Source organism: Bombus terrestris, chromosome 15 (genome assembly GCF_910591885.1).
Source record: "Bombus terrestris chromosome 15, iyBomTerr1.2, whole genome shotgun sequence".
Taxonomy (NCBI): Eukaryota; Metazoa; Arthropoda; class Insecta; order Hymenoptera; family Apidae; genus Bombus; species Bombus terrestris.
This window is the reverse complement of record NC_063283.1, coordinates 5,216,176-5,235,294: the sequence shown is the minus strand read 5'-3', so window position 1 is coordinate 5,235,294 and position 19,119 is coordinate 5,216,176. Positions and strand designations below refer to the sequence as shown.

The following is a 19,119-nucleotide window of genomic DNA, read 5'->3' as shown; positions in this document are numbered from 1 at the left end:
CGAAATCAAGGAGGTGGAACCCGTCATAAAGCCAGCAAAACAAGAAATTAAATGAAAAATATCAAATCAAAAGACAACCAAAGACAGTAACAGCAGCATAAGACTTTCCGCACAAAAGACGCGGAAACTCAACCTTCCACCAAACCCGGTAAACAGGAACAAAAAAACATATAATAGCCAAGAAAGCATAAACCAAGAAGAAAACGATACACAAGAAGACAAGACCATCCGAAATCAATATTAACGAAAAAAAAAAACAAAAATTCAAAATACGATTGTGGAAAGCATAAAAATAAAGAATGAAATATTACGAAACAAAGCAAACAGGCAGGCTACGTCCCTGATTGCAACATCGGAAATCAGAAACAAAAGCAAAGACGTACGAACATCATCCCTCCCGCCGCACCGGTGAAACAGGCAACATGACAAGCGCAGCCCAAGCAAACAGACAAACCCAAATTCCTATCACCACCGACAACGCCACTGAAGGGACAGGCACATAAGGGACTGCCCACCAGCCACACCCTTGAAGACCACGCGGACGCCCCCGCATCGGCAAAAGGGGTCAGACCCCCCCTCCCAATTAACATAACCCTACAGGATCCGAAAAATACTATCGCCCTCATGGAAAATTCTCTTAAAATCAAGAATTTCCACATTAAAAGGATACACACAGGCAAGCACGTACTATACCTACAAAGTTTAAACGATTATATCAAAGCGAAAGAAATATTGACCGCAGCCAACACAGCATACTACACGTACACACCCAAATCGCAAAAACTCCACACTTATTTACTAAAAAGGCTAGGCAATAGCTTTAGAGAAGCAGAAATACTAGAAGACCTAAAAGCCCTAAAAATAGACGAGATACAGTTCACAAAAGTGTCACGATTCGCGACAAGAAAATCAGGGGAGAACAATATATTGCTCCCAATCTATATAGTTCAAGTATCCCCCAATAGCAATATTGGGAAACTGCAAAAAATAAACCGATTAAATTATCTGAAAGCACATTGGGAAAAAATAAAAAAGAACGACGTTACTCAATGCCACAAATGCCAGCGAATAGGCCACACAGCGCAAAACTGTAACCTAAATTACGGCTGTGTAAAATGCACCGAGCCGCACGGACCAGGCGAGTGTGAGATAGAAAAAGAAGACGCAATAGGCAAAGAAAAAATCTACCGCGTAAATTGCAAAAAATTCGGGCATCCCGCATCATACAAAGGATGCCCAAAACTCGTTGAGTTACGTAAAAAGCTCAACGAAAAAATTACCGAAGTGAAAAAAACAAAAATCGAGCGGATCGCTCAAATAAGCCGTAAATACGTCCCCGAACTAAAATTCGCGATCGTAGTAGAACAAGGAACAAGCATAAACGAGAATCCTCCACAATTAACAAATATAGCGTAAATCAAAGCCCCAGCCCAACGGTAAACGTACCCCAACTAATCATAGCAAAGGTAATCGAAGACTTTAAAAGCACTAAGTGAGCAACAAACGCAACTAAACGAAATAAAAGAATCATCAAAAAGGAAGGAAGAAAGAATCGACTCCATCTTCAGCATTATCGATAATATAGACGACGAATAATCAAAACCCCCTGAACCATCAATTACAGCAACATTATAGTTAGAGGTAAAACATTTGAAAATAATTTCAATAAATGCCAATTCTCTAATTTCGAATCAAAAAAGATACAGTATGCTAACTCTAATAAAGAAAGAAACCCCGGATATCGTACTTATCTCAGAAACAAAATTGAACAAAAGACACAAAGTACACTTCAAAAACTACTCTATGATAAGACGCGACAGACCAAACGCTACCCAAGGAGGAGGAACGGCAATCCTCATAAAAAAAAACCCTCTGAAGTTCAAAACAATCCAAAATGACTAAATAACAAGTTTCAAAATCCTAGAAACAACTATCATAAAAATGAGAATAAACAATAAGGAAAACTTATTTATCACTGCAGCCTACGCAATCTACGGAAACCAGAAACAATTTAACGACGAATTCGACAATCTCTTTGAACCTTTACAGCTCGACAAACAAGAAATAATAATATAATAATAGCCGGCGACCTTAACGCTAAACGTACAAGCTGAAAAAACGAACTAAACAACACGAGAGGAACTTCATTAGGCTAGACAATAAAAGCATACACTACAAAACAAACCTTTACAGCACCGAGCTACCCTCTTACCCAAAAGAACGCTCATATCTGGACATATGCCTAGCAGACGCGCGATTAAAATTCCAAAATTTACTACCAATTAGCACTCTCCGAACCCTAGACTACGACAGCGACCATAACGCCATAGTATTTCAGATAAACAAGAACACATCTGACTTCCTAACACTCGAAACACAGTCCGAAATACCCAGGTTCAACTACAAAAAGACAGACTGGAAAAAGTTCCAAAACCTACTCGAACAGAGCTGCGATCTAAAAATCTATAACAACGTTAACCCAACAGACAGACAAATCGACCCATTCATAGACGAAATAGAAAAACGTACAAATCGTCCTACAAGAAATAAACGCTCCATAGCCTTCGCAGGTAACTTACGTAACAGGTCATTTACGTAACAGGCAGCAAAGCCAAAACGATAAGAACAGAATTGCGAAAACTCTTTGACAAAATTAGCGATCACTATTACACGTGGAAACTAAAAATCAATGGAAGTAAATGCGAAACCATACTATTTAGGCCCAAGATAAGTAAAATCGGTCCAATAGAAAGGAAACACTGTAAAAAATTCCAACTAAAAGAAAAAGCAAACGAAGGGGATCTCATACCATCCAAAAACTGCGTAAAATATTTAGGAGTAAATATAGATGATAAACTAAATTACAAGCAACACATCGAAATCCAACTCTTCAAAGCCGGCAAAGCATTCTGGAAAACAAAAAGATTGTTCTACTCCAGGCAACAACAAGGTATTGTACAACAGCAAAGTAAAAATCCTGTGCTACCAAACGCTAATTAGACCTATTATAACCTACGGCTGCCCAATCTGATACAACATACCAGTTTCACTAATGGAAGAAATTCGCATATTCGAAAGAAAATGCATCAGAGCTTGCCTGAGTATTTACAGATCAGAACACAGCGGATACAAAACGTAAAAAATAAAAAAATATACGACTTAGCCAACATCCACCGCATCGATTATCACATCTTAAAACTAACAAGAAACCACTTCGCGCAAGCTGCGAAGATAAAAGAAAATAGTTTAATCTTCGGTTGCTTATTTCCAAATGACGCATATTATAAAAATACACTGATAACAGGCTACATCCCCCCCCCCCCCGAAGCTTTTCTATACCTAGACGAAAGAAACTATCTCCAAGACCAAAATAATATCCCAATAATATACCATATAAAAAGAAAAATAGGGATTAAATCAATACTCTACGAGGAAAACTTAGATGGACGGACTGCAGACACTAGGTGGAGATACAACATGGCCTTCCCCCAAAAAGACACAGAAGACAAGCACAGAAAAAACATAAAAAAATATTGGTGGATACCGAAACCATAATAAAAACAACAAGACAAAGAGCCGCAAAACGGTAACGCTCAAATCTACCACCGTATAAAATTGTAAATATGTAAATAAATATTATAATAATTCCTCAGGACACCCCTCCCTTCCCCTCCCAGTCCGCCCTCTCCCATCCTTTCCCAAATAAACTAACGAACTGTCCTGTTTTTGCGACCAGGTTTTCAGGACAGAGATGGAAAGAAAAAAAAACAATATCGTACATAAGCACCGCTCTACAGCGACTTAAATTTCAGTTAGAAGTGTAAACCTAAAAAAAAAAAATGTAATGTTACGCGGCTATGTCGTACCGTCGCGTATCGGTACTTTTGCCTGAACTACCTCACAATCGAATTCATCGTTTATAATGGAAAATACAAATATGTAATATACCAAAACTGATAAAAAAATAAACACTATATAAAAAAAAATTAAAAAAGCAATTATTACGAACGTTCGGAACCCGGGTTCGAATCCCGACGACCGGAGTCCGATTTTTCTTCTACGCACCAAAAAACGGAGGAAAAATCAGCAGTACTCCAGCAGTGACATCTGCAGCCACTAGCGACAATTACTCCGGACGAGGCCCAGCAACTACACTATCGCGGACAACACATATATCGAACCTGAGTTTCAAACATTAGTACCTAACTTACCATTTCCATTTCTAATCCAAGTTCAAACACAAGCCCCTGAAATGCAACATAATGCAAGAAATTTATAGCGAGATATGAGTAATCAGGTAAAACTATAATCTCATGTTCTAAAATTATGCATAATTAGTTGTGATAATTTCACGACTTCCACGACTGTTTTCATAAATTACCGATATTCCAATATTAAACGTTTACTGAAAATACAGGTGTAGCTAATACTCGCGTGTTTTAATCCGTGTATTTCTTGATACACGGGTACACGAATATTCAAATACTCAGATCTTAATATCTGTACTAAAATTCATGGGTACGCGTGTATAGAAATTACAGAATTTCAGGTACAATCACGCTTCATTTAAATCCATTTGAATGATGGACGGCTGACGCAGCAATGTCGGAACGGTGCTTTTCATGTGACGGAAATATTGTAACAAAGAAAAGAAACCGGTTACTAACAATTTTGGACCAAACATGTACATCACGAGTCCAACTCAAGGAATCTAATTCAGTAATAAGTTCGGACTCACACTCATGGTGTTCAGGCCATATCTATTGAGGTTTGATAGGATAGATAACGGTTAAATTATAAACAATAACGGCAGTGGGCAATCCGAAAAATGGAACTTATATAAAAGAACTTATATATAAGTAAAATTTAATTAGAACCATAACTTAATGTTATGAAGAAGGAAAAATGCGAAAAATATATGTGATAGCAACGTGATAGTGCCGATAAGAAGCGTGTGAGGCGTTTAATTATAGAGAAACATAGCGATATAGGATAACGATTAGGAGATAACGATAGAGAAAAGAAAAAGAAATTAAATGATTGTTTACAGAAAAAAAATGCATAGCTACTTTACAAATATACTTTACAAGATGTATTACGTACTCGATACTCGTTGGATGTAACATACGAAGCGAATATATATAAAAATTCATGACCATGGTACCGCAGCGGTACCAATGAATCTCACAAATTGCATTTTATTAATGTACAAATACTATTATTTCCATTGCGATAGGAAATTAACAATAATTGCAGTATGTCAGTATTCCCGCAGGGAGGGCTCGCTTTTGCGATCCTATGGGGGCTGGCAAACCCACGTTCCCGCAGCCAGGGGGACCGTCGGGACAAGCGTCCCGCTTACGTGAGTCCCTATGTACTCTGCAGGGAAGGTCGCCGGGAGTGTAAGGCGTTTAAGTACGGTTACACTCTCTCTACGTGGCCTTGGGTAGTAGCGCACCCACGATCCTGATGCCAAGGATGGGGCCGTCGGGATAAGTTCCCGGGTACGAAAGTACCTTGAGGCCCCCGCTTACGTGAGTCCCATCTGGAACTGCCGAGCACGGTTAACCGGCCGGCAGTGACGTGGCCGTACATTTATAAGATAGTCTCACCAACGACTAAGGTTGGTACCACGGGCGGTCGAGTTACAGCCCGGAGGGAGTAGCGACCCCTCTGCTCGGCCAATTAATGGGTATGGACTCGTGGTGGCAGTGGTTGATGGCCAAGATGCTGGCAAGAGGGCCGAGTTAAGATGATTGACTCCACCGAATGGCCTTCGGCGGATGAGCAGCGTCCCACCTGCTCCGAAACCGTCCTGGTGAGACGGGAGGGCTTAGAATGTGCCCCGTTCGACCTGAGACAAGCGACAGCCCATGCAGGCTTAGCTAATCCAGGGAGCAAGGTACTGGGTGCCTTGTGCGATGGTTGGGCGTTTGCTCCAACCCCTATGGTCCTAGGGGGCCCGGGTACTGTATGGATTCTATATCTGAGGAAAGCACCCGTTACCAAAAGACAATACCAGTATTTCAATATAAGGAACAATACTACATGTATGTCACCACTTCTATTCCATAAATAAATACTGTGCCATATGAAAACCTGTCAATTCTAAAATGTAATTTTCCTTGAGCCGTTACAGGTTCAACAATAAAAATACACATTTTTCTAGTTCAAAATATTATTTTATTAATTCTAAAAACAGAAAATACCATTTCCCATGACATATTTAAGACATCTCATCTCAAAATATTTCCAGGAAGCTTTTCATAAATATATAATATCTATCCAACATTTATTCACAATTATTACAGCGATGCTTCTTTGTATAAATTACACATTTAGAATGATAGCGAATAGAAATGATACAAAAATACGTTCGATCCTTTCTTGTTCAATACAAAGTCTCAGTAAGATGGACAAGTCAGCACGTAGATCTTTCTTCGATATTGCTCATATGATATGTTACAGTTGTTCCATCTTATAAATCAATACCCAACAAGCAATACAATCGATTATTTAATAACAAATAAACAATACGTTATGATAACAAGTAAATGCAACATATCCCAAACGATCCAATCATCACAAAACAAATGCGAAATAATAATTATGCTTAAATATTTCCTTTAAAAAGATTACACTATAAATTACTCTTAAGAAATGGTTTTAAGTATTTTTCAAAAGACATGTTCACAGTTTCACGGTTCAGAGGACTCTTCATGGCTTCTTGAAACAATCGTTCATAAACATTACCATCGTAAGCACCCAAAGCCGAACAAAGAATATGGTCGTTGAAATCGAAACCGTCAACGATTCCTACAGCATTTCGACGAATTGTCATCAGCAAATATTCCAAGCGTGAATGAAGTGTCTGAACATGCTCTTCCTGCATAGAAGAAAACTAAAAAAGAGAAAGAAATGAATTACTCCTGAATTCAAATTACCCTACAAGATATAGTAGAAAAATTGTCTTCTTTCGCTGTCCTCTGTGATTAGTTTCGAAAAAAATCAATACTTACCCGAAGAAAATTACCAACGTTTCTCAAAGCCCAATATACGATATACAGTTCGCAGAGTTGAAACATGACTTGACGAAATTCTTCAGACTTCGAGTTTAACTGTTTAACAGCTTTTGCAAATGTTTTTGCAATAAAGCCTCGAGCGTGAGCTTCCGAACACTGAGTTAGTTCGATGCTCGTTTGGTTCCACGCCTCCTCCGTCGGAACTCCATCACGTATTCTGCGATCCAAATGTTCTGCTGCTAAACGAATAGATCTACAAAATGATAAGAATATCGTAAACATTCTGATGAATATCTATATAATTATTTAGGAAGATTTAATGTTTCCGAAGCAGTATACCCTGCGGCTACGGCATCATAAGCATCTATCAGACATTCCAAATCGTTACTCCAACGAAAATGTTTTACTCCTTTTGCTGCTTCGTTAAGATATTCTACAGATTCTGGCAATGGTTCACCATCCATAGCTTGTTTCCATGATTTTATGAGGTACCTAGCTGTTTGCAAATGAAGGACTGTATTTTCCCCTTCGTAAGTACAGACTGCAGTGGCCAATCCGTAAAGTCCTGGCAGATTGCTGGCAGTCATGTATCCATGTCCACCACAAGATAACCGAAGCTGCTCTATTCCAGCTGCTGTATCTGCAGATACAATTGCTTTTAGGCAACATGACAAAGAATGCAACTGCAAAATAAATTAATAGAGTTAGAAATATGGAGAAAAGTATATTACTACAAAGGGTATAAAAGTACCAACCTCCGGTAGTTTTTCATAATCAGAGTGGTGCAATTGACTTTGCACTGTATTATACATATCCCAAACACAACTGGCAGTAACTTTTATTGCGAAACATGTGGCAATATGAGGAAAGATTTTGTACTGTTGCGTTACGTAATCGAGAATCTGTACCTCTGGTTGTCTAAAAAGAAAGAATGACAAATACTGATTTGGTATCAACAGGAGAGATTTAATTATAATTAAAAGTAACATTTCCAATGGAGGCATTTTTTAAGAAGGAGACATAGAGCAGTCGATGTTACTGGAGATTGTTTTTAATAGAACATACTCCGCATTTATTTGACCCTGACGTCTTACTACGCTGTATCGAACCGCAATAGTAACAGCTTTCCTTAAATAGTGTAAGAGGTTCTGCAGCAACGCTACTCGAACGAACACCATCGTACCATACGTTAACTTCTCATTTGTAGATTTTACGTATGTTCCATCTTCTAGTACCTATAACAGAAAGTGTAATTATACAATTTGCTCTATCGACAATTAGGATTTAAGAACAGTTCTGTTTACGCAGATAATTTTCCTTTCGAGTTCAGAACCACTAGATGATATTGCACTTCTTACAGCAACTTTATGAAAATTTACCTTGGAATTCTTCATCAACATATTCTCCCGTGGTATCCTAAAGTCATGAAATCCGAGAAAGCCATTGTTAGCACCGTTCATCCCCATTTTTGTACCAATTTCTCCAATTATAATGCCTAAGAATTACATACAGATTAAATTTACTGTTTGCTATAGCTATTGTTCAGCAAGTTATAAACAAGGAAGTTGTTTGGTTTATAATTGTTGTTTGATAATGTGAACAGTTTGTTCTCTTTTTTACACATTCCAATATAATATATAATTAATTACAAACGATTAAGACATTTAATTGTGTACCCTTTAAAGGTTCATGTGTCTCCACGTCTCTTAATTGTACAATAAACGGATGAATTCCCCTACATTCTCCCTGGGTGTATAATTGCGCAACGACTATTGCATGATTTGCAGTGTGGCCCACTGAAAATTTTAATCGTAAATAAATCATACTGTTTTAGTAAAGAACATTATTATTATATTAAAGAATTGCAATCTACTTACATCCGCCTGGCCACCATTTGTAGGATGTCAAAGTTGGACTGTTCAAAACAAACTCTTTTGTTTCCGGATCGTACGTTGCCGTAGTTTCCAAACCCCTGAGAAACGTTCCATGTCCTAGTTCAGTCTAAGGCAGAAGTGCAAGATTAAATTTACTTGAGAAACTTTTAGAATCTGTGACCATCTCGTTTAAAAAGAATGTTCTCCCTTACGTATTACCTGAGCATATGTTCCTATAACATCGCCGGCCCAAGCTCTGTTTATCCAATATGCTTGCTGTTCAGAATTTGCTTGTCCCATAAGAGCGGGTAGAAACATGGCATAATGCAGAAGCAATGGATTTCCATCTTCGAATAGTGCAGTCCCAAGTGTTCCTCCAAAGATACTTCTGCAAATAGACTACATTGAGGATATCTTTTTGCTATTGTATAACCAAGGAACTTCTATTATTCTTTAACACTGAAAGAGAATATCTAAATATTATAGAGGAAAAACTAATTTAATCGTTATTATAAGTATCCTCTTATTCGACGACATTGGGGGCAAGTGGAAATATTTGCAAATTTCTTTTCATCTGAAAAAACTGGCAATATCTTTTCTTCACATATAGAAGAAATATTGGAATTTGCTTGGTTACGTGACAGTTTCCTTGAGGTGAACTTTAAAATGCTTACAAAAGAAGATCAATATCTTCTTTTCCTGAGCGTTGCAATTCTCTAATTTTGTGTAGAACTTGGCAGCAAATTCGTAAATTATCTTCGTATATTTCTTTATGGCTCTTATATTTCATTGCTACATTTTCTTTTAACACCAGATCATCCAAAAAATATTGTTCTGAAAATAAAATATGAACAAAAAATAATAAAACGTAATACAGAAATGAAAATACTGGAAGAATAAAATAAAATAATAAGATGCGCGTGTAGTTTTTATTAGTACTCATCATAAATGGACACATTATATATTCACGCTTAGGAAACATGTAAAACAAACTGTACTACATACTGCATAATAATGTCATGAACTGTAGGTGATTATATTGCCTTCTACATGCAATATATTCTGTCTTTTCTTTGTTAATACCGCAATGTGATTCATAAATATCATATTTGCATTTTTCCGTGTGAATAACATTGAACTTTAAAATACAACATTTATGTCCTAGTAATTTATTAATTCTCCTGGTAGAAATATGAGGAGTAGTATCAGAGATATAATAACGAAATGTAGAAATATTAAACACTTGGGAAGATATTGAAAGGAATAATGTATGAATTAATTTATAGAAAATTATTAAGTAATACGATTTACTCCTTAATGTTTTATTTATTTAATAATTTATTGTTCATTAGACGTTAGCAAGAATTTAAATTTAATTTATAATTGTTTGATGTCATATATAAATGATAAATATCCACTCCTCCACACCTACTAAGAAGGTTTGCTGTTCTATCAGCAAACATAAATATCCCCATTACGTATTAGAAGTGTCGTAGAAAAACGTAAACTAAGAAGAGTATGGCAGGTCCATAGAACACCGGATGACAAACGCAAACTAAACAACGCAACTAGGAAGTTAACCAAAATCATCAAAAAATATAAAAATGACTGTTTTCAAAATTATCTCGTCAATTTGTCCCCCACGGCTGTCTCCAACTATTCACCATGGAAGGCTTCCAGGAAACTCACGCGCCCCCCACAAATAATCCCTCCAATGCGCCGTCCGCAAGGTGGATGGGCGCATAGCCCTATAGAAAAAGCCAACCTGTTTGCTAATCACCTATCTAACGTATTTAAACCTTATTCCTCCACAATTGCCGCGGATATTACGGAATACCTGTACTCTCCCTTCTAAACGTCTCCTTCTATTGAACCCTTCACTTCTGTAGAAATTATAGAATTAATCCGTCGCCTAAATCCCAGGAAAGCATCGAGGCATGATCAAATATGCAATAAAGCAATCAAGGAACTTCCCATAAAAGGGATTGCATTCATCAGATCAATTTTTAACGCAACTCTTCGCCTTGAATACTATCCCAAGGCCTGGAAAATATCATTGATTACTCTCATCCCTAAACTCCGAAAACCAATATATGAAACTAGCTCCTATCGTCTAATTAGTCTTCTAGCTACTTTGTCAAAGCTATTCGAGAGGATAATAACGAATCGACTCCTTTCACTCCTAGAGGATTTGAAAACACTGCCAGATCATCAATTCGGTTTTCGGAAGCAACATTCTACAATAGAACAAATCCATCGCATAACACACAATATTAGCCAAATCCTAGAAAAGAAAAAATATTGCTCAGCGGTATTCCTGGACATTCAACGGGCGTTCGACAAAGTATGGCATGAAGGGCTTCCATACAAACTTAAAAAAATCCTACCACACACCTGCTACTCCATCCTAAAGTCCTACCTAACCAAAAGACAATTCATTGTTAAGTACTTAGACGGCACAACCACAATAGAAGCTGCCATACCCCAAGGTAGTGTCCTCGGACCTCTGATGTTCTCCATCTATACTGCTGATTTACCAATATCAACAGAGATAACTATAGCGACATTTACCGACGACACAGCGCTATTAGCTTCCCACGCAGACCCGATAATAGCTTCGTCCACTCTACAGCGATGTCTCCACTCTATGGAAAATTCATAAATGAGGCTTCAAAATTAATGAAAACAAATCCACACATGTGACCTTTACGCTGCAAAAACAAACCTGCCCTCAGGTGACCATTAACAATATAACAATTTTCAACAAGAACTCAGTCAGATACCTGGCCATGGCTCTGGACAGGAGATTAACATGAAAACAACACATCACAGACAAATCGAAGCAACTCAAGGATAAGCTTAAAAAATTTTACTGGCTCATTGACCGACGCTCCAACCTAAGCACGCAGAACAAAATTACACTCTATAAGACCGTAATAAAACCTGTCTGAACCTAGGGAATCCAACTATGGGGAACAGCAAGTAATTCCAACATTGAAATACTTCCACGCTTCCAATCGGAAAAGCTAAGATCCCTAATAAATACACCCCGGTATGTTACCAACGAAGCAATACATCGTAACCTCAAGATACCCACAGTCCAAGAAGAAATAACAAAATATAGTAATAGATATAGCAAAAGAGTCAACGAACCACGAAACCCCCTAATTACTAAATTACTTAATACGTCAGAACAGATCCGTAGGCTAAAAGAACATTATCCGTTAGACCTAAGCACAAGATTCAACTAGATATTTCTAATAAGTAATATTTACTTACTTATAATAATTATTTATAAATTATTCTTATATATAATAAGTTAATAAGTATTAACATATTACAAATAATTAGCCATATCACTGCGCCATGCCAGAGTAACTTACTCAAAATTCTCAGTGAGAGAATTGACTGTAAGATACTAGTAAATGAAAAAAAAAAATGTTCTCCAAACTGACAAATAGTTTTAGTCTTAGCAGTCCCTGAATCTATCACCTACTACGGCAAGATACGGGAAATCTGCTTTTCTCACGTACGACACTTACATTTACGATCAGTGAATACTCCACGTTCTAACAAAGAGTTAGTGTAGTAATACTTGTACCGTGGACAAGTAAGTTGAGTACAACTTAAACTTTGGCAGAAGGCACATTTTGTTACCCCGCTGACCGTGGGTTCGTTATCGTAACTAAGACCATTGTCATTAGTATCTTGAGTGTCCGATCACCGCGATCACTTTTTTTTTTTTGTAAGACTATTTACAATCAATTCTCTTTGAGAATTATAAGTAAATTATTTTGGCGTGGTACTGTAACTTGGATTATAAGAATTTATAGTAAGTTTGATTTCAGTTGAATTTAATGCTTCGATCTAAAGGTTATTTTCTTTTTACTCTGCGGTTTTGATCCGACATGTCAAGTAGTTGGGTACTGATGGGTTTTGGTGGTTGTTAACTCTTATATTATATCTGTTTCTAAACTTGTATATTTCTTCTTTAACTGTGGGTATCTTGAGGTCGCGATGTATTGTTTCGTTGGTAACATACCAGGGTGCATCTATTAAGGATTTTAGAGTTTTTGATTGGAGTCGTTGGAAAATTTCTATGCTGGAATCACTCACTGTTCCACATAGTTCGATTTCGCAGGACCACACTGGTTTTAATATGGCTTTATATAGCATTATTTTACTGTGCATATTTAAGGTGGAGCATCCGGCCATGACCCAGTAGAATTTTTTTAGTTTCATTATCAACCACATTGATTAATAATTTTCTTTCCATTCATCTCAAGTATTGGCCATCTCTATAATACTGTAAATTTATTATGAAAAACGGTTTTCTAACTGTTGGAATCCACATCCTTCAAAATCGATATCAATTACTATTTGGTGAGAAAAATATAGTAACTCTAAGCCAAGAACGTTTCTAATGCGTACCCAAATAAGCCAATTACATAAAAAAATTTATATTTCCACAAATATAATAGGAATATACAATTATATTTCGATCTCGTGGAAAGAAAATGTTAATTTTGCGAAGATTGTTCAGTTCTTAACAACAGTGAAAACGAAAGAAACTGAAATTATTTTTTTGATAATTGGCGTTAAACTAAGAGGATAAATAAAAACTACCTATACCTCGATCACGGCGTTGTCTCGTTTTTTCTGCACTGCCATCGAAAAAATGCGTGACTTCCACAGGATCGAACGTACATCTACTTCGTTCATATTGTAAATCCTTGTTTACCACCATTTTCTGTTGCTTCATATTGTGTAGATTACTTTACACTAATCACTGACAAACGAGTGTGGTTGTTTAATTTATCGCAGCACGTATCTATCTAGATAATTTTCTTTGCAAACGCCCGATTTTTATACATATTCATGTATTTATGTATATTTATACGATACCACGTCACGTTCGGATTATAAGCGCCTTGTTTACACTGAACATCTTTAATATTACCGCGTATGATACCTTTAACCTTTGTACCTACGAATTCACCATTTCCATTTCTACACCAAGTCCAGATACAAATATGCGTAATCAGGTAAAACTAAAATCTCATGTTGTAAAATTAGGCATAATTAGTTGTGATAATTCCTAACTAACAATACTTTATATATCACTAGAAAAATTTCAAATGACTGTGTTCATAAATTACCGATATTCCGATATTAAACGTTTACTGAAAATACAGGTGTAGCTAATACTCGCGTGTTTTAATCCGTGTATTTCTTGATACACGGGTACACGAATATTCAAATACTCAGATCTTAATATCTGTACTGAAATTCACGGGTACGCGTGTATAGAAATTACAGAACTTCAGGTATAATCATACTTAATTTAAATCCATTTGAATGATGGACGGCTGACACTGCAATGTCGCAACGATGTTTTTCATTTGCCGGGAATATTGTGACAAAGAAAAGAAAATAGTTACTAACAATTTTGAACCAAACATGTACATCACTCCGACTCAAGGAATCTAATTCAGTAATAAGTTCGGACTCAAATTTATGGTGTTCGGGCCACATCTACAGAGGTTTGATAGAACAGATAACGGTTAAATTCTAAACAATCACGGCAGTGGACAATCCGAAAAATGGAACTTATATAAAAGAACTTATATAGAAGTAAAATTTAATTAGAACCATAACTTAATGTTATGAAGAAGGAAAAATGCGAAAAATATAAGTGATAGCAACGTGATAGTGCCGATAAGAAGCGTGTGAGGCGTTTAATTATTGAGAAACATAGCGATATAGGATAACGATTAGGAGATAACGATAGAGAAAAGAGAAAGGAATTAAATGATTGTTTACAGGAAAGAAATGCATAGCTACTTTACAAGTATACTTTACAACATGTGTTACGTACTCGATACTCGTTGGTTGTAACATACGAAGCGAATATATATCAAAATTCAAGACCAATAATTGCAGTATGTCAGTATAAGGAACGATACTACATGTATGTCACCACTACTATTCCATAAATAAATACTTTGCCATATGAAAACCTTTCAATTCTAAAATGTAATTTTCCTTGAGCCGTTATAGGTTCAACAATAAAAATACACATTTTTCTAGTTTAAAATATTATTTTATTAATTCCAAAAAATGTATAGAAAATACCATTTCCCATAACATATTTAAGACATCTCATCTTAAAATGGCCGCATATTTCCAAGAAGCTTTTTATAAACATAAAATATCTATCCAACATTTATTCACAATTATTACAGCTATGCTTCTTTTTACACACCTGGAATGATAGCGAATAGAAATGATACAAAAATACGTTCGATCCTTCCTTTCTTGTTTCATATAAACTCTCAGTAAAATGGACAAGTCAGCACGTAAATCTTTCTTCGATATTGCTCATATGATATGTTACAGTTGTTCCATCTTATAAATCAATACCCAACAAGCAATACAATCGATTATATAATAACAAGTAAACAATACGTTATGATAACAAGTAAATGCAACATGTCCCAAACGATCCAATCATCACAAAACAAATGCGAAATAATAATTATGATTAAATATTTCCTTTAAAAAAATTACACTATAAATTACTCTTAAGAAATGGTTTTAAGTATTTTTCAAAAGACATGTTCACAGTTTCACGGTTCAGCGGGCTCTTCATGGCTTCTTGAAACAATCATTCATAAACATTACCATCGTAAGCACCCAAAGCCGAACAAAGAATATGGTCATCGAAATCGAAACCGTCAACGATTCCTACAGCAATTCGACGAATTGTCAACAGCAAATATTCCAAGCGTGAATGCAGTGTCTGAGCATGCTCTTTCTGCATAGAAGAAAACTAAAAAAGAGAAAGAAATGAATCACTCTTGAATTCAAATTACCCTACAAGATCCAGTAATAAATTTTTCTTCTTTCGCTGTCCTCTGTGATTAGTTTCGAAAAAAAATCAATACTTACCCGCAGAATATTACCGACGTTTCTCAAAGCCCAATATACGATATACGGTTCGCAGAGTTGAAACATTACTTGACGAAATTCTTCGGACTTCGAGTTTAACTGTTTAATAGCTTTTGCAAATGATTTTACAATGAAGACTCGAGCGTGAGCTTTCGCACACTGAGCTAGTTCGATACTCGTTTGGTTCCAGGCCTCCTTCATCGAAACTCCATCACGTATCCTACGATATAAATTTCCTGCTGCGGAACAAATTGATCTACGATAAAAATATCGTAAACATACTGATGAATGTTTATGTAATTATTCAGCCATAATTAATGTATTCGGAAACAGTATACCCTGCGGCTACGGCGTCATAAGCATCAATCAGACATTCCAAACCGTTATTCCAACGACAATGCTTTACTCCTTTCGCTGCTTCGTTAAGATACTCTACAGATTCTGGCAGTGGCTTACCATCCATAGCTTGTTTCCATGATTTTACGAGGTACCTAGCTGTTTGCAAATATAGAACTGTATTTTCCCCTTCGTAAGTACAGACTGAGGTCGCAAATCCATAGAGTACTGGCCGATTGTTGGCAGTCACGTATCCATGTCCACCACAAGATAACCGAAGTTGCTCTATTCCAGCTGCTGTATCTGCAGATACAACTGCTTTTAGGCAACATGACAAAGAATGCAACTGCAAAAGAAATTGATAGAGCTAGAAATATGAAGAAAAGTATATTACTACAAAGGGTATAAAAGTACCAACCTCTGGTAGTTTTTCATAATCACAGTGGTGCAATTGACTTTGCACTGTATTATACATATCCCAAACCCAACTGGCAGTAACTTTTATTGCGAAACATGTGGCAATATGAGGGAAGATTTTGTATTGTTGCGTTACGTAATCGAGAATCTGTACCTCTGGTTGTCTAAGAAGAAAGAATAAAACAAATTCTAATTTGGTATCAGCAGGAAAGATTTAATTATAATTAAAAGTAACATTTCCAATGGAGGCATTTTTTAAGAAGGAGACATAGAGCAGTCGATGCTACTGGAGATTGTTTTTAATAGAACATACTCCGCATTTATTTGACCCTGACGTCTTACTACGCTGTATCTAACCGCAATAGTAACAGCTTTCCTTAAATAGTGTAAAAGGTTCTGCAACGCTACTCGAACGAACACCGTCGTACCATACGTTAACTTATCATTTGTAGATTTTAGGTATGTTCCATCTTCTAGTACCTATAGCAGGAAATGTAATTATACAATTTGCTCTATCGACAATTGGGATTTATGAACAGTTCTGTTTATATGGATTATGGACATAATTTTCATTTCAAGTTCACAACCACCACATGATATTGCACTTCTAACAGCACTTGTATGAAAATCCGAAAAAGTTATAAACAAGGATGTTGTTTGATTTGATAATTGTTGTTTGATAATGTGAACAGTTTGTTCTCTTTTTTACACATTCCAATATAATATATAATTAATTACAAACGATTAAGACATTTATTTGTGTACCCTTTAAAGGTTCATGCGTCTCCACGTTTCTTAATTGTACAACAAACGTATGAATTCCCCTACATTCTCCCTGGGTGTATAATTGCACAACGACTATTGCATGATTTGCAGTGTGGCCCACTGAAAATTTTAATCGTAAATAAATCATACTGTTTTAGTAAAGAACATTATTATTATATTAAAGAATTGCAATCTACTTACATCCGCCTGGCCACCATTTGTAGGATGTCAAAGTTGGACTATTCGAAACGAACTCTTTCGTTTCCGGATCGTACGTTGCCGTAGTTTCCAAACCCCTGAGAAACGTTCCATGTCCTAGTTCAGTCTAAGGCAGAAGTGCAAGATTAAATTTACTTGAGAAACTTTTAGAATCTGTGACCATCTCATTTAAAAAGAATGTTCTCCCTTACGTATTACCTGAGCATATGTTCCTATAACATCGCCGGCCCAAGCTCTGTTTATCCAATATGCTTGCTGTTCAGAATTTGCTTGTCCCATAAGAGCGGGTAGAAACATGGCATAATGCAGAAGCAATGGATTTCCATCTTCGAATAGTGCAGTTCCAAGTGTTCCTCCAAAGATACTTCTGCAAATAGACTACATTGAGGATATCTTTTTGCTATTGTATAACCAAGGAACTTCTATTATTCTTTAACACTGAAAGAGAATATCTAAATATTATAGAAGAAAAACTAATTTAATAGTTATTATAAGTATCCTCTTATTCGACGACATTGAGAGCAAGTGGAAATATTTGCATATTTCTTTTCATCTGAAAAAGCCAGCAATATCTTTTCTTCACATATAGAAGAAATATTGGAATTTGCTTGGTTACGTGACAGTTTTCTTGAGGTGAACTTTAAAATGCTTACAAAACAAGATCAATATCTGCTTTTCCTGAGCGTTGCAATTTTCTAACTTTGTGAAGAACATTGCAGGCAATTCATAAAGAATCTTCATATATTTCTTTATGGCTCTTATATTTCATTGCTACATTTTCTTTTAACACCAGATCATCCAAAAAATATTGTTCTGAAAATAAGATATGAAAAAAAAATAATAAAAACTAATACAGAAATGAAAATACTGGAAGAATAAAATAAAATAATAAGACGCGCGTATAGTTTTTATTAGTACTCATCATAAATGGACAAATTATATATTCACGTTTATGGTACAAATAAAACGAACTGTACTACATACTGCATAATAATGTCATGAACTGTAGGTGATTATATTGCCTTCTACATGCAATATATTCTGTCTTTTCTTTGTTAATACCGCAATGTGATTCATAAGTATCATATTTGCATTTTTCCGTGTGAATAACATTGAACTTTAAAATACGACATTTATGTCCTAATAATTTATTAGTTCTCCTAGTAGAAATATGAGGAATAGTATCAGAGATATAATAACAAAATAAAGAAATATTAAACACTTGGGAAAATATTGAAAGGAATAATGTCTGAATTAATTTATGGAAAATTATTAAATAATACAATTTACTGCTTAATGTTTTATTTATTTAATAATTTATTGTTCGTTAGACGTTAACAAGAATTTAAATTTAATTTATCATTGTTCGATGTCATATATAAATAGTAAAAATCATAAGCATATACATAATTGCCACAAAAATACCAATTTAAACAAAGTATTGGATGGATAAATCTATGGATAGATTTGTTTTCTTTTTGATAGACTATTTACAATCAATTGTCTTTGAGAATTATAAGTAAATTATTCTAACG

At 35.8% G+C, this 19,119-nt stretch overlaps 3 protein-coding genes across 3 annotated transcripts; all 3 read right to left on the bottom strand.

Annotated features, from left to right (window-relative positions):
• Positions 1 to 6,160: 6,160 nt before the first annotated feature.
• Positions 6,161 to 13,755, bottom strand: LOC100650628 (probable peroxisomal acyl-coenzyme A oxidase 1). Its single transcript, XM_048412902.1, has 11 exons — positions 13,529 to 13,755; positions 9,571 to 9,730; positions 9,116 to 9,284; positions 8,900 to 9,023; positions 8,699 to 8,818; positions 8,402 to 8,517; positions 8,088 to 8,257; positions 7,778 to 7,940; positions 7,362 to 7,705; positions 7,020 to 7,275; positions 6,161 to 6,901 (listed from the first exon to the last, which is right to left on the bottom strand). The coding sequence occupies exons 1-11, from the start codon at positions 13,656 to 13,658 to the stop codon at positions 6,641 to 6,643; spliced, it is 2,013 nt and encodes a 670-aa protein (XP_048268859.1). The 5' UTR covers positions 13,659 to 13,755; the 3' UTR covers positions 6,161 to 6,640.
• A 1,222-nt stretch (positions 13,756 to 14,977) lies between these two features.
• On the bottom strand, positions 14,978 to 16,996 carry LOC100649394 (probable peroxisomal acyl-coenzyme A oxidase 1). Its single transcript, XM_020866943.2, has 5 exons — positions 16,914 to 16,996; positions 16,602 to 16,764; positions 16,186 to 16,529; positions 15,848 to 16,103; positions 14,978 to 15,728 (listed from the first exon to the last, which is right to left on the bottom strand). Exons 2-5 carry the CDS (start codon positions 16,656 to 16,658, stop codon positions 15,564 to 15,566), a joined length of 822 nt encoding a protein of 273 aa, XP_020722602.2. The 5' UTR covers positions 16,659 to 16,764; positions 16,914 to 16,996; the 3' UTR covers positions 14,978 to 15,563.
• A 547-nt stretch (positions 16,997 to 17,543) lies between these two features.
• LOC125386460 (probable peroxisomal acyl-coenzyme A oxidase 1) lies at positions 17,544 to 17,962 on the bottom strand. The gene is made up of 2 exons (XM_048412912.1): positions 17,783 to 17,962; positions 17,544 to 17,690 (listed from the first exon to the last, which is right to left on the bottom strand). The coding sequence occupies exons 1-2, from the start codon at positions 17,879 to 17,881 to the stop codon at positions 17,559 to 17,561; spliced, it is 231 nt and encodes a 76-aa protein (XP_048268869.1). The 5' UTR covers positions 17,882 to 17,962; the 3' UTR covers positions 17,544 to 17,558.
• Between the last annotated feature and the right edge of the window lie 1,157 nt (positions 17,963 to 19,119).